Below are 15,311 nucleotides of genomic sequence, written 5' to 3' on the forward strand. Positions count from 1 at the left end.
CTTTTAGTCCAGTTCCTTACCCTCCAACAGAGTGATAGACGCAAAAGCCTCCCCGCGAACCACGTGTGGGCAGTAAGGCCAATTCGGCCCAGTATCGGCATTGAGACATCGTGTATATTAATATTTGAATAGTCATATTTGGCACTATATCGTCGAGTTGGACGTATTCTATTAAGCTAATAATAGTCTATTCATATGTAGTGCCTCGTGCGGTAAGAGTTCTATAGTAATCAGCACCCCCATCGTTTCGGGCATCAGCTGGACGCTTATCCAGGGTGGTTGACCCCACGTGAAGCTGCACCCGAGGAGCTCCAGGCCAAAGAGCGAGTGGACCTGTATATTGGATTATTCTACCGACGACGGCTAGCCTTCCCCGGCTTGGATTATGCTTTGAGTACTTTGATTATTCTATGGATAAAGGCCAACACTGCGGTGTGTTGGAAATACCCCCCCCGGAGAGGACGACAGGTGAGAAGACGCTCTACACGACGAGGTCGCCTCACGTCTCTCCATCGTGGACCGGAGGACGCCGGCCACAGAGAGTCCAACTGCTTTCATCTGTGGATCGAGGATCGCTGGGCACCGGGTCGCACGACTGTGGGCTCTCCCAGGATACCCTCGGCCAGACGGGATACAGCCAGACTCTACCCCTCCCCCTCCAGCTGTCCTACAAGCAGTCGGAACCTCCCCCTAGTGTATCCAGCTATATAATCATTCAAGTATCATTGCTATTGTTCCCTAAATATTCCAGGTTGTATATTTGCTTCCTGCGCAATCAGAGATTGGACATTCGATATTGATCTACCTACGAATACTCATTTGCCATAAAAGTGCATACTATTTCAAATCATAAATGTAATTAAGTGATCGTTGTACATACCTTTTGCTATGTATTATTATTAAACGCAGACTTTCGACTTGGTACATTTGTGTTGGATCCGTTTCATCAGGTGGGAGTGTTTATCATAATTATTTATACCTAGTACTGGGTGGCCAGAGTCTAAAGTACAAGAGGTAGTGGTAGTAAGTATCATATCTAACAATACAGTCAGGGAATTGTACCCCTCAGTTACAACTAGCATGTTGACTTCCACTAGCATGTTGACTTCCACTAGCATGTTGACTAGCATGTTTACTCACTAGCATGTTACTCCCACTAGCATGTTGACTTCCACTAGCATGTTGACTTCCACTAGCATGTTGACTTCCACTAACATGTTGACTTCCACTAGCATGTTGACTTCCACTAGCATGTTGACTTCCACTAGCATGTCGACTTCCACTAGCATGTCGACTTCCACTAACATGTTGACTTCCACTAGTATGTTGACTTCCACCCACTAGCATGTTGACTCCCACTAGCATGTTGACTCCCACTAGCATGTTGACTCCCACTAGCATGTTGACTCCCACTAGCATGTTGACTAGCATGTCGACTTCCACTAACATGTTGACTTCCACTAGCATGTTGACTTCCACTAGCATGTCGACTTCCACTAACATGTTGACTTCCACTAACATGTTGACTTCCACTAGTATGTTGACTAGCATGTTGACTTCCACTAGTATGTTGAGTCCCACTAGCATGTTGACTTCCACTAGCATGTTGACTTCCACTAGCATGTTGACTTCCACTAGTATGTTGAGTCCCACTAGCATGTTGACTTCCACTAGCATGTTGACTAGCATGTTGACTTCCACTAGCATGTTGACTCCCACTAGCATATTGACTCCCACTAGCATGTTGACTCCCACTAGCATGTTGACTTCCACTAGTATGTTGACTTCCACTAGCATGTTGACTAGCATGTTAACTCACACTAGCATGTTGACTAGCATGTTAACTCACACTAGCATGTTGACTAGCATGTTAACTCACACTAGCATGTTGACTCCCACTAGCATGTTGACTCCCACTAGCATGTTGACGATCATGTTTACTCCCACTAGCATGTTGAGTCCCACTAGCATGTTGACTAGCATGTTGACTCCCACTAGCATGTTGACTTTCACTAGCATGTTGACTAGCATGTTGAGTCCCACTAGCATGTTGACTAGAATGTTGACTCCCACTAGCATGTTGACTTTCACTAGCATGTTGACAATCATGTTTACTCCCACTAGCATGTTAACTCACACTAGCATGTTGACTAGCATGTTGACTCCCACTAGCATGTTGACTCCCACTAGCATGTTGACTCCCACTAGCATGTTGACTCCCACTAGCATGTTAACTAGCATGTTGAGTCCCACTAGCATGTTGACTAGCATGTTTATTCCCACTAGCATGTTGACTAGCATGTTGAGTCCCACTAGCATGTTGACTAGCATGTTGACTTCCACTAGCATGTTGACTTCCACTAGCATGTTGAGTCCCACTAGCATGTTGACTCCCACTAGCATGTTGACTTCCACTAGCATGTTTACTCCCACTAGCATGTTGCCTAGCATGTCGACTTCCACCAGCATGTGGAATATCTCAAAAACCAAAGCACTGCTGCCAGTGGTTCTTGGATGGATTTTGACTGTAAGGCTGTCCCCGAAGCCAGTTTTTTGGGATTCGAACTTCGTCAGGGATTTTCGAACGGACGTTCGAACCTTCATTTTTAATTAAAAAAATATATATTTAAAGGGGAACTATCTTATAAATGGCCTTTTTCAGTGTTTAGCATTGTTTCCTAGCTATGTGGACTTATATTAATAATATATTAAAAATGCTGTTTTTGAGGACTTGATTAGAAATACAAAAAAATGAATTAAAAAAAATATAAAATTACAGAGGTGTTCCATAAACTCACAGGAATTGTGTAAAAGTGCCCAAATAGTGAAAGAAATAGTAAAATAGTTCCCCTTTAAAAGAAATTCAGATTTTTTTTATATATATATTTTTTTATATATATATAAAAAACTAAAACTATGCTCAAACTAAATCCTCAATTTGAAGTGCTAAATTTGTATTTTTTTTTTTTTTTTTTAATCAACTTTCTGAATACTGAATACTGAATATAACTCAGTTATTGATACTGAGTTCCACTAGCATGTTGACTAGCATGTTTACTCACTAGCATGTTACTCCCACTAGCATGTTGACTTCCACTAGCATGTTGACTTCCACTAGCATGTTGACTTCCACTAACATGTTGACTTCCACTAGCATGTTGACTTCCACTAGCATGTTGACTTCCACTAGCATGTCGACTTCCACTAGCATGTCGACTTCCACTAACATGTTGACTTCCACTAGTATGTTGACTTCCACCCACTAGCATGTTGACTCCCACTAGCATGTTGACTCCCACTAGCATGTTGACTCCCACTAGCATGTTGACTCCCACTAGCATGTTGACTAGCATGTCGACTTCCACTAACATGTTGACTTCCACTAGCATGTTGACTTCCACTAGCATGTCGACTTCCACTAACATGTTGACTTCCACTAACATGTTGACTTCCACTAGTATGTTGACTAGCATGTTGACTTCCACTAGTATGTTGAGTCCCACTAGCATGTTGACTTCCACTAGCATGTTGACTTCCACTAGCATGTTGACTTCCACTAGTATGTTGAGTCCCACTAGCATGTTGACTTCCACTAGCATGTTGACTAGCATGTTGACTTCCACTAGCATGTTGACTCCCACTAGCATATTGACTCCCACTAGCATGTTGACTCCCACTAGCATGTTGACTTCCACTAGTATGTTGACTTCCACTAGCATGTTGACTAGCATGTTAACTCACACTAGCATGTTGACTAGCATGTTAACTCACACTAGCATGTTGACTAGCATGTTAACTCACACTAGCATGTTGACTCCCACTAGCATGTTGACTCCCACTAGCATGTTGACGATCATGTTTACTCCCACTAGCATGTTGAGTCCCACTAGCATGTTGACTAGCATGTTGACTCCCACTAGCATGTTGACTTTCACTAGCATGTTGACTAGCATGTTGAGTCCCACTAGCATGTTGACTAGAATGTTGACTCCCACTAGCATGTTGACTTTCACTAGCATGTTGACAATCATGTTTACTCCCACTAGCATGTTAACTCACACTAGCATGTTGACTAGCATGTTGACTCCCACTAGCATGTTGACTCCCACTAGCATGTTGACTCCCACTAGCATGTTGACTCCCACTAGCATGTTAACTAGCATGTTGAGTCCCACTAGCATGTTGACTAGCATGTTTATTCCCACTAGCATGTTGACTAGCATGTTGAGTCCCACTAGCATGTTGACTAGCATGTTGACTTCCACTAGCATGTTGACTTCCACTAGCATGTTGAGTCCCACTAGCATGTTGACTCCCACTAGCATGTTGACTTCCACTAGCATGTTTACTCCCACTAGCATGTTGCCTAGCATGTCGACTTCCACCAGCATGTGGAATATCTCAAAAACCAAAGCACTGCTGCCAGTGGTTCTTGGATGGATTTTGACTGTAAGGCTGTCCCCGAAGCCAGTTTTTTGGGATTCGAACTTCGTCAGGGATTTTCGAACGGACGTTCGAACCTTCATTTTTAATTAAAAAAATATATATTTAAAGGGGAACTATCTTATAAATGGCCTTTTTCAGTGTTTAGCATTGTTTCCTAGCTATGTGGACTTATATTAATAATATATTAAAAATGCTGTTTTTGAGGACTTGATTAGAAATACAAAAAAATGAATTAAAAAAAATATAAAATTACAGAGGTGTTCCATAAACTCACAGGAATTGTGTAAAAGTGCCCAAATAGTGAAAGAAATAGTAAAATAGTTCCCCTTTAAAAGAAATTCAGATTTTTTTTATATATAATTTTTTTATATATATATATAAAACTAAAACTATGCTCAAACTAAATCCTCAATTTGAAGTGCTAAATTTGTCTTTTCTTTTTTTTTTTAAATCAACTTTCTGAATACTGAATACTGAATATAACTCATCAGTTTCTTTTAATACTATAATATTAGTGTAGCCTAATCTTTATCTGCAACTGTGAAGAAAAACCCCATTGGTTTAAACAGAATGAATAGACACATACAAAATATATAAAAAAAAAATATATATATATATATATATATATATATATTTATTTATTTATTAAAAAAAATATTCAAATGTGTAACAAATAAGAAAAGCTCACTAGAATGAGTATCTCTTTAGAACCTTGCTGGACCCCCGGCTGTAAATAATAACGCTAAGATAGCTACATATCACAGCCTGTCAAATGTATATATCGTTCGTACGTTGGCGTTCAAATTCTAAATCAACATTCGAATTTTTTATTTATTTGTTATTTATTTTATATACCGGTATATTCTTTTTTTTTTATATATATATATTTTATGTGTCTATTCATTCTGTTTAAACAATGGGGTTTTTCTTCACAGTTGCGGATAAAGATCAGGCTACACTAATATTATAGTTTATACTATTATAGTTAGTATATGACTCGTCATATAAATTTAAATAAAACATTTATCATAAATGATGTAGCCTATCTGCATCCGCTTGGCACTCGATCAAGACGCCACCATCACTTTCGTACCAACCGTGCCCTTATTGGATTATTTATGTTGATGAAACCGATGAGTTATATTCATTAAAGAAAGTTGATTTAATTTGAAAAAATACTAATTTAATCAGATTTCTTTTTTTGTAATTAAAAACGAAGGTTCGAATGTCCGTTCGAAAAACCCTGACGAAGTTTTGAAGCCCAAAAACAGGCTTCGGGGACAGCTCTAATATATAGCAATATGAACTTAAAAGATCCCCTCCAGATGTATTTTAAACCCTTAAAACATTTCTATATTGAATAGCAATTTGTATAGATATGGTTTTTCCACCAGATTATTCAATAAACGACTGAAAATGGCTTAGCAGCATCTCTGCCCTCTAACCTCATTAAGAATTCAAGGATCTATGAAGATGTAAATTGACAAGAACCCATTGATATTTACCAGGAATTCCAAGTCAGCACCTTATATTATGTCAAGACATGTCAACACCTACTCAGCTTTCTGTGTATGCTGAAGCTAAAGGTGTCAAGTTACCACATATTGGACTATGAGGTTTGACCTACAATATTAGTGACATCAAACAGGCAACTCGTATTTCAGGGAAGAACAGAGAGGCTCTCCATCTCCAGGGGAATAATATAAAGAGGTTCTGCACAAATAACAAAACATGCCTTGAAGAGGAGTGATCCATAAAAAAACATTTCGAGAGGAAGGGATCTTTAAGATTTTTCAGGTGGCGTGTATATTATATAAAATGCATGTTTAGTACCTAACAAGTCTATTTGGACCATTTATTTGTCAAACACTCACCTAGAAGTTGTTGAAATGGTCCAATTTGTCAAAACATTAACAGTGTGCCTGCTCTCTGGACGCTGGCATGTTGAATCGTGAAAATAAGGATTTATAGATTCAAATCAAGATGTCAACATCCAGAAAGCAGAAGTTTTGACAAATTGAACCATCTCAACAACTTCAGGATGAGTTATGAGTTATATAAGTGAGGCACCCGAGAAATCTTAAGTTCATCTCATTCATATGATCAGCTGTGATATGCATGTAGCTAGCTGTTAGCTGCATATTACAGCCACTGACCAGCAACTTAAAAGTTAGTAGACTTAGCCTACCTTTATTGTCACATTGCCTTTAGTGACCTTCCGCATATTGAAGCCAACTGTGGGGATCATGTCTTCGCTGAATTGGCCAGACTGTAAGAGAGAAACACAAGAAAGAAGGCAGGCCAATGTTATCTACAACTAGGCCTACATGTAGAAGGCAAGCCCACTGCATACAGCCATGCCTATTCTCCATACACCCATACAACATTTGCCACCAACACTGATTGGTAGCACCAATTCCAAGCAATGGCTTTGCTTTGATTTGAAATATAATACCCATTTTGACTAGGAGTGTTGGAAAAAGGCCTGATCGCTTCACAAAATAAACGGCATCCAAACTGGGACAAAGAATCTCGGGCTCTGGGAGCTCTTACACCCAAATCAAATTTGAATTATGGTTCAGACCTTCGAGCAATGCTAGAATATAAAGTAAACCTCATTGGGTGTAAGAGCTCACACAAAAATTGTATGGCCTCATAAAGTCAGAGCCCCATTCATTGTCTATGGAGCAGCCCCACTGCCAGATTTTACATCCCAGTGACATCCCCGATTTCTAGCTTTAGGAGAGAGAGGTGCATGTTCACAAATACAGACTGAACCGTCCTGGGGCACAGGAAGAACATATTCTTAGAAATGGTGGGGCATTCCCCTTTAACACTTTCAGCGCCAGAGGTCGCTGTGGGCCGTGTGCCGTGTGTGCCAGCGCTTTAATGAATGGGGATACATGCCGGTGTTTGCAGGGCTAAATAGAGCTGGGCGATAAAACGATAACTATCGCGATAAATTATTTCCTCGAAATAAACATGAAACGTGGTCGCAAAGTTTCGATATATCGATTTTCCAAGCTTGGATATGAGCACACGCACTAACAACCAATCAGTGAAGGAGATGGCCGACAGCGAAGGAGACCCGCGCTGCACCTCTGGGTAGAGAGGTAGGACTCCAGTAGTAAACAAGGCTGGCTAGGATAATTAGCTTGCACGCCGCTATTTTATAGTTTACGTGCCGAGTGGGTGTGTGGCGTGAATTCTGAGGCCACGGTTAGAGTAGTGTGGGGTATGCGGTGGACGTCGTTGCAATGTATTGGGGCGGAACAGAGTATTTTAGGGTGATATTTAGTACATTGGAAACAAGGCTGGCTAGGATAATTAGCTTGCACGCCGCTATTTTATAGTTTACGTGCCGAGTGGGTGTGTGGCGTGAATTCTGAGGCCACGGTGAGAGTAGTGTGGGGTATGCGGTGGACGTCGTTGCAATGTATTGGGGCTGAACAGAGTATTTTAGGGTAAAACTATATTAACACATCCACCGCCAATCCTGTTGTACAGCGTGTTTGCCGGCCATGCGAATTCTGCCAAACCACGCTGTACAGCAATATTCAGATCATATTTAATTTTTTCGCCATGGCATTCATAATTCCGCCACCCAGCCTCTGGTGATACAGTGGGACCCTGCACAATAGTGCAACGCCTCAATACCGCCGCCTGGTGGATGATCGGGCGAGTTACAACCGGAAGTGGCCATCGGTGCATCTGGGAAATCCGTCCGGCAGTCACATATCGTTGCGGGACTACAGACAAACACTGGCGTGCTTATGGATCGCTGCCATAACTCAATAATCGATATGATTTGGGCGTTTATTGCGCCATACAAACCGGAAATGGATCTAGTAGATCGACGTCAAATAAGTGGGATATTTTTCCTCCAGTCTCATCAGCGAACGGTAAGAGGACAGTAACGTTACTTTCAGCTTGATTGTTTATTCTTTTCACTGCAAACCGATCTGATCAATATATCACCCATACTACATAAAGCATTTACTGACGATCACAGAATTATAAACGACCCCCCCCCCCTTTCATCCGCGCATGATGAATCATAACGTATACGATCATGGACAGTTGAATTTTTTAATATAGCGTGTATCTGCAATAAACTGCAGTTGATAATCTATATATGCGTTTATGCCTATAACTCACGTTCTATGAATTACTGCAGAAAACGATAAAAACATACTTTAGAAGGTATTTTTGGAAGAATCTATGAATGAAAAAGTATAACGTTCCTACATCCTGAACGATATATAATCGATGTTGAATGGGCCATATTAATGTCAATTTAGCAATACAATTAAAAAAGTTATAGCCCTGCAAAGAAGGTGAACATCTCCATAGGCTTAGAGTGGTGGCAGTGAGCCTACATTGATGGATATAAGCGTGGCAGGGAATGTGTTAAATATCATAGTTAGCTATAGATATAAAACGATAGCCCATTTGACATCGAGTATCTATCGTTCAATTTGTGAAAAAGAAAAAAAAATTCATCCATACATTCCCGTTTTATACCGTGGTGAATATGAGTATAGTTTTAGAGTAATTCTGTGTAATCCCAGGAAACGCAGCTATGCAGCATTTAGTGCATTTCACTAGAAACCGTGGCATTCCTCGCCTGGATCAACAATCAATCTGAAATCAGCGCTATATTATCGGTATTATGTTTCATCATGCGTGCATGAAAGGGTGGGGGGTTCTATGCTTCGATCGTCACCAACGGCATACGTTGTGGAGTAACATTACAGTAACACTTTCGGATCACAATGAAGGCATGCTCGGATCAATGCAAGATTTATACCATATAGCCCTTACGTTACCTTGACTAGGATGTACTGCAAAAAGAATATTCCAATTATCTGATCGCCATTCCAACATAATCCAACAAAGAACACGAATCGGGAGTACTTGATTATCCTCAATCCATGTGTTATAACCGCTCGCCATGCCTGACTAGGAAAACCCGGACCGGACTTTTTAGATCGACGTACAGCCCAAGCAAGAGTTTCCCAGGATGTGCAATACGTTAGGCGGCGGTATTGGACGTTTGCCAATCAGCTTTCCATTGCCTATTTTCAGGATGCGTCATGATGTTTGCAGAGCTATATCTATATTCTATATTATAGCTATGGAGAAAATAGTCAGGCTCATTTGACAGACATTTGTAGTCCAATATGTAAAAAGGAGTTCATTTTTTCATGTATACGTTTGTGTGTTATCCCGTGGTGAATATTGTATAGTTTCAGAGTGATCCGGGCTAATTCCTGGAAGCTGAGTTATGGAGCGCTATGTGCATTTTGCGAAAGTCGTTCGCGTTGCTTGCCTGGACACGATATTATTTCATAGTATTATGTTTCATCATGAAGGCATCAAAGGCGGGGGGGTCGTTTTGTGATGCTCTGATCGTCAGCAACGGCATACGTTTTGAATACTACATACGTTGATCATTGCGATCGATGTGAAATCATTGTAGGATCAAAGTAGGATTGATGTCATATAGTCCTTACCTTTGATAGGAGGTATTGCAAAAAGAATATTCCAATTGTCTGATCACGATTTCCAGTATTGATGTCCATCGATTCCCTGACATGAAATGGCACAAAATATGCATCAAGTGTGCTGGACGCGTTCCAAGGTGCTTGGTGAAGCGTTTCACTTGCCTGGGTCCAAATTCTCCGCCCGGACCATAAAATGTAACACAGTGTGAAATAAGGTTTCAATGGGTAGGCGATACTGCGGGCGGTTGGGTAGCACAGCGGACTAAGCGCTCGCCTACCACCGCAGAGACTCTGGGATCGAATCCAGCTGTCAGCGGTACCTCCGGCTTGGTCAGTCGTCCCTACTAACACAATTGGCAGTGTTAGCGGGTGGGAAGCTGGTGGGGTATGTGTTCTGGTCGTTGTAAACAGCGACTCCTACTGGTCGGTCAGGGCGCCTGTTCAGCAGGGAAGGGATCTGGGGGAGATAGTGTGATCCTCCCACGTGTTACATTCCCCCAGTGAGAGTCCTCACTGTCAGGTGAAAAGAAGCGGCTGGCTGACTCCACATGTATCGGAGGAAGGCATGTGGTAGTCTTCACCCTCCCTAAGCCGACAGTAGGGGGGAAATGCGCGCAACGACCAGGAAGGGAATTGGCATAACGACTAAATTGTGATGGGAGAAAAATACGGAAAAAAGGGGGGAGAACAAAAAATAGATAAAAAAAAGGGTTGGCGATACTGCCACTTAGCAGGATTCAGCCGGCATTGCACTCTCGGGGTCTCAGAATGAGTTCCAATGATAACACGAGGTCCGTGAACGAGGTCCGTGAGTGTATAGAATATTAAAGTCAACGGCGGCTGGGTGGCGCAGCGGACATTGCGCTCGTCACCAACGCAAGAGACACCGGGTTCGACTCAAGCTGTCTGCGTTGCCTCCGGCTTGGGCCAGCCGTCATACTAACTCAATTGACAGAGTTAGCAGGTGGAAGTCGATGGGTGGTAATCTGGACGTTGTGGACAGAGACTCCCCTACAGGTCGGTTGGGGGACGCGTGTAGTCTTTTACCAACGCACTTGCAGTTCCGCATTCGGGTTCCGCAATCTGATTGGCCACTGACGTTTCTCTCTGCGCCAATCGCGTTACGACTATTTCTGCCTCCAACAGCCTGCTAGCTAGCAGTAGCTAACGCCTAGTTTTATCACTGGTTAAGCTTGGCGACTTTCGAAGTTGGTTAAGGTTAGTTTGGAATCAGGGCTGGTGGTCTATCGCCCTGCTCTAAACCAAACTCTAACCTTAAACAACTTCGAAAGAGTCGCCAAGCTTAAACCAGTGATAGAACTAGGCGTCACACGATTGGCGCTGAGAGAAACGTCAGTGGCCAATCAGATTGCGGAAAACTGCAAGTGTGTTGGTAAAAGACCACACGCGTTGGGGACACCTGCACAGCAGAGACAGGAAATGGCGGGGGTAGTGTGAGCCACACGTTACACCTCGCCAATGAGAGTCCGTGCTGGCAGGTGAAAAGATGTGACAGGCTGCCTCCTCGTGTATCGGAGGGGACACGTGATGCAAGGCTTCTATCCTCCCTACAACCGGCCAGTGGGGAGCATATGCGAGCAACGTTCAAGACAGGGGAGGGGAGAATTGGCACAGTGGAATTGGGATGGGAGAAAAATAGAAAAAGGAGAAAAAGTGGATAAAAAAATAATATTAAAGTCGAAAAAAATAAAACGGACCAAATAACGAGTATACTCGTTATTGACGGTTAACCGCTGGCGGCCAATAACGAGTATACTCGTGATTGGTGCAGAAAGTGTTAAGACAATAAGCGCAGACAATTTATCTGACTTGTACAATAACACTGACAAATAGGCTATTATCCTTGAGTGCTGGTAGTTCCTTATTTTATTGTACTTACCAAGACCGCGCTGCATTAACACTTTGAGTGCCACGGACGTGTTTTGTCGTAAGTTCATGCCGACTGTTGAATGCCACCAACGCTATATATAGCGTTTGTTTGTCTTTTTTTTTTATTAGCGTTTTGAATTCATATTTCATCAATCGAGCCTCACGCTAGTGCTGCAGACTCTCTCTGAGCTCCATTGGGAAAATACCGCCCGCTATCGTCTCTCCGGATGGTACTGCAACCCATTGGATTTGACTGATGGGGGGGGGGGGGGGGTCCAGCCTCCTCATTTTACTTCTCCGGCGAGGCATCTGAAGAGACCGAAGTGATCGCCGAGCCGCAAAACAACGTGGAATACATATTTACAGTACCCAACGCTGAATCAATAAACGCGATCGATATTTGGAATGGCGATCAGGAATTGGAATAATCATTTTGGAGAACATCTGATCTGAGGTAAGCAATTTATTTTACCAGTCTTGGGGTAATCTTATCCGTTTTGACCTATATATCAGCGTGTGCCCTGTGTGTGTGTGTGTGTGCGCGCGCGCTGATCAGGAAATGAGAATATATTTTTCAGATTGCTTCTCTAGCGTGCATAAGTACACATATACTATCGATAATCTAGCGTTTATTTGAAAACTATTCATAAATAGGCCGAAAAAAGACAACGTTGTGTGTATTGAGCCGTACTGTATTGTAATTTGTACCCATTCTGCAATCTGTTAAATAAAGTTTTCATTCATTCATTCATTCTCCTCCCGATGTGTTCGTTCAACTCGCGATGGGTACAATACAGTACGGCTCAATACACACAATTGTTAAGGGGTTGCAGACCAGAGAAAGACTTTTGTCTTGTTTACATCAGGTTCATTCATTCATTCATTCATTCTCCTCCCGATGTGTTCGTTCAACTCGCGTCTGCGACCAGCCGCTCTATCGGAGATAGGATCACATTGTGTCATGTTTTGCTAGAGGGGCGTATATGTTTATTATTCCGAATAGATCTACACGGGCTTATAGCCTATAATACGTGACATTTGAAGCAGGCACCACTGCTGTTGTAATTGTCTGGTAATAGCTGTTTCGAGTGTTTATTATTGGGTTGTTGTCGCATTCCTTCCTATACCCAGGCAAATCTGTCTTCATATCTCACGCCCCAGCGGCGATAGCGAGGGGGGGCGTACGCGTGTAGGTCAGTGGCCAATCAGAGGAACCCGGAAACACAACTGGGTTGGTAAAAGCATACACGCGTTCACAACGCTATCATTGAAGTAGGTGGTGGCATTCAACCATGTTTTACCATGTTAACAAGTGGCAACCAAAGTGTTAAGAGACTGTTTGAAATAAGGTGGAGTTGTGCTCACCTCACCCCCTCCACAATTTCATCTTTCAGCTTAGGACTCATTTCTTTAGTTCCTTCAGACATTTTATGTGAGCAATAACATTAATATTCAATGAAGCAAAAAAAAAACATCACCATATTAGGATTCCTGTCTGTGCTGAAACATTTGTTTCAATCAGTATCATTTCATCATTTTATTATCCCATTATTTTTTTCATTCTCTTCCAACCAAGCTGTGTGGTCGTGTTGACAACACAACCCCCCCACCCTCCCTTAGGGATAATAAAGTTTTCCCTCATCTCTTCTATTATTGTTATTTATGGTAAAAGAACGGACAAGACGACGTGTAGGTTTAAGATGAAGCTGTGAAGTTCAACTGTCTAGACTCTAGACCACTGCCTTAATCACTAAAGCCTAGTTTTAAATATTAGTATGTATGGTGTGTGGCCTCGTCGTGGTGGCCGGTGTCATACAGGGAGGGCAGCTTTCGTCCAAACCGCATTACAGATCACCTGACCTGACCAGCAGCACGAAGTGGGAAAGAATGGTGCATTCTCGTGATAAAATCTAAGCATGGGGGCAGACCACTGAATTATAAGCTACAGTTTGTCTCAAGGCTATAGTGTTTTGGAAACAGCACACGCTGCCTGGCCATGACATAATTATGACTAAATAGTGGTAACAAAGAGCAAGGCTACATGTTTTTCCCCCATAACTATTAGGTTATACATTGCACGTTTTTTGTAAAAGGAAAAAATAAGCAAACCCAAGCACAAACTACTGGACTGGGGTGGGTTCTGTTGGGAACCCCTAGAGGAACCACTGGGAATTAAACCACTCCTCTCTAGGAAGGATGAACTCAAATGGTCATGCCCTCGTCATTAGGTCATGCCCTCATTTATAGGTCGGGTGGTCATGGCTACTACAGTACAAATATATATTAAATATTATTAGACCATGCCTACAGCTAACGTTAGCATATTCGTGCAACAATTAAATAGCCCACATAGGGTGACGTACACAAGAGAGGGATGTTGTTTACAAAGATGTATCAGACAACAGTCAGTGGCTAGTGCTGTCAACCTGTCAGTTATGTCGCAATGTCTCGAGTGACGCCTCCGAGACTGTTTACGTGTCTGATTTCACTCGTAATATGAACAAGATCATATTGATAACGTCATTAATTTAGCCAAAAGCAGCCGTTTGGGAATAAAACGTCACGTTGAGAGGAACTGTAACGTTTAGTGGGCACATTTTTCATGTCACCGACAGCATTCAACACACAGCTGTGGTCTATATGGCGAACAAATAGCTACTACTAACTGTATGGCAGTCAAGAGAGGATGCTGCTTTCAGCCACCACCATCAAATCAATTAATGACATGATGATGATGATCTATGGAAGTTCCAGGGAGTAGCCTGGACCCCACATTGCTGTCTGTGTGTTTGGCTTAACGTTTTACTCACTGCTATCACATTGACGAATGTGGTTTTCCCGGAATACTGAAGTCCTACTAAAGTAAGCTCCATCTCCTCTTTCCAAAAAAGAGTCCGGAACCAGTCCAAAAGCCTGTTTATGAGGGACAGCATCTCGAAAAGCCACAGTTAGTCGCAGCGGCAGCAAAACCAGACGATGCCCCGTCTACTCCCGTGTGAACTCAACTGTCTGTCTTGTCCACCGCGTGACGTCTACAGGAAGTAGCCGCGCGTCGTCACGTGACCCAACAATGGTTTAATCCCAGTGGTTCTCAACTGGTCTAGCCTCGGGACCCAACATTTTCCTTAGTCAACTCATTAGGTCGCGACCCAACATTTTGAACCACTATGATTTATGTAAAAAAAATGCAGTAATACGCAATCTTTAAAAACATGAAATAAACACAAAAAAGTGCAACAAAGGTGCAACTATTGCTAAAAACCCAATGACATCAAATAATAATAAATAATTATGCTTAGCAGATTTCTTAGCTTAACATAACAGACCTACAGTAAGTTTGGGGGAACTAATGGGATAACTGGGGTTGCAACAAAAGTGCAACTAGGGCTAAAAACCCAATGAAATAAAATAATAATAATAAATAATTATGCTTCTTAGCAGACTTCTTAGCTTAACATAACAGACCTA

The 15,311-nt window shown here is 42.2% G+C and overlaps 1 protein-coding gene across 1 annotated transcript in view; it reads right to left on the reverse strand.

Moving 5' to 3' along the window:
- The window catches only part of arl8bb (ADP-ribosylation factor-like 8Bb), a 29,210-nt gene extending 14,362 nt beyond the window's left edge, over positions 1-14,848 (reverse strand). Inside the window, exons 1-2 of the mRNA XM_084316740.1 lie at positions 14,654-14,848; positions 6,635-6,715 (exon numbers count right to left, since the gene is read on the reverse strand). Of these exons, the coding sequence (XP_084172866.1) occupies positions 6,635-6,715; positions 14,654-14,776 (204 nt within the window). The 5' untranslated portion in view covers positions 14,777-14,848. The remainder of the gene's footprint in view (positions 1-6,634; positions 6,716-14,653) is intronic.
- Positions 14,849-15,311: the final 463 nt, after the last annotated feature.

This window comes from Notolepis coatsorum (genome assembly GCF_963971535.1).
Source record: "Notolepis coatsorum genome assembly, chromosome: 6".
NCBI lineage: Eukaryota > Metazoa > Chordata > Actinopteri > Aulopiformes > Paralepididae > Notolepis > Notolepis coatsorum.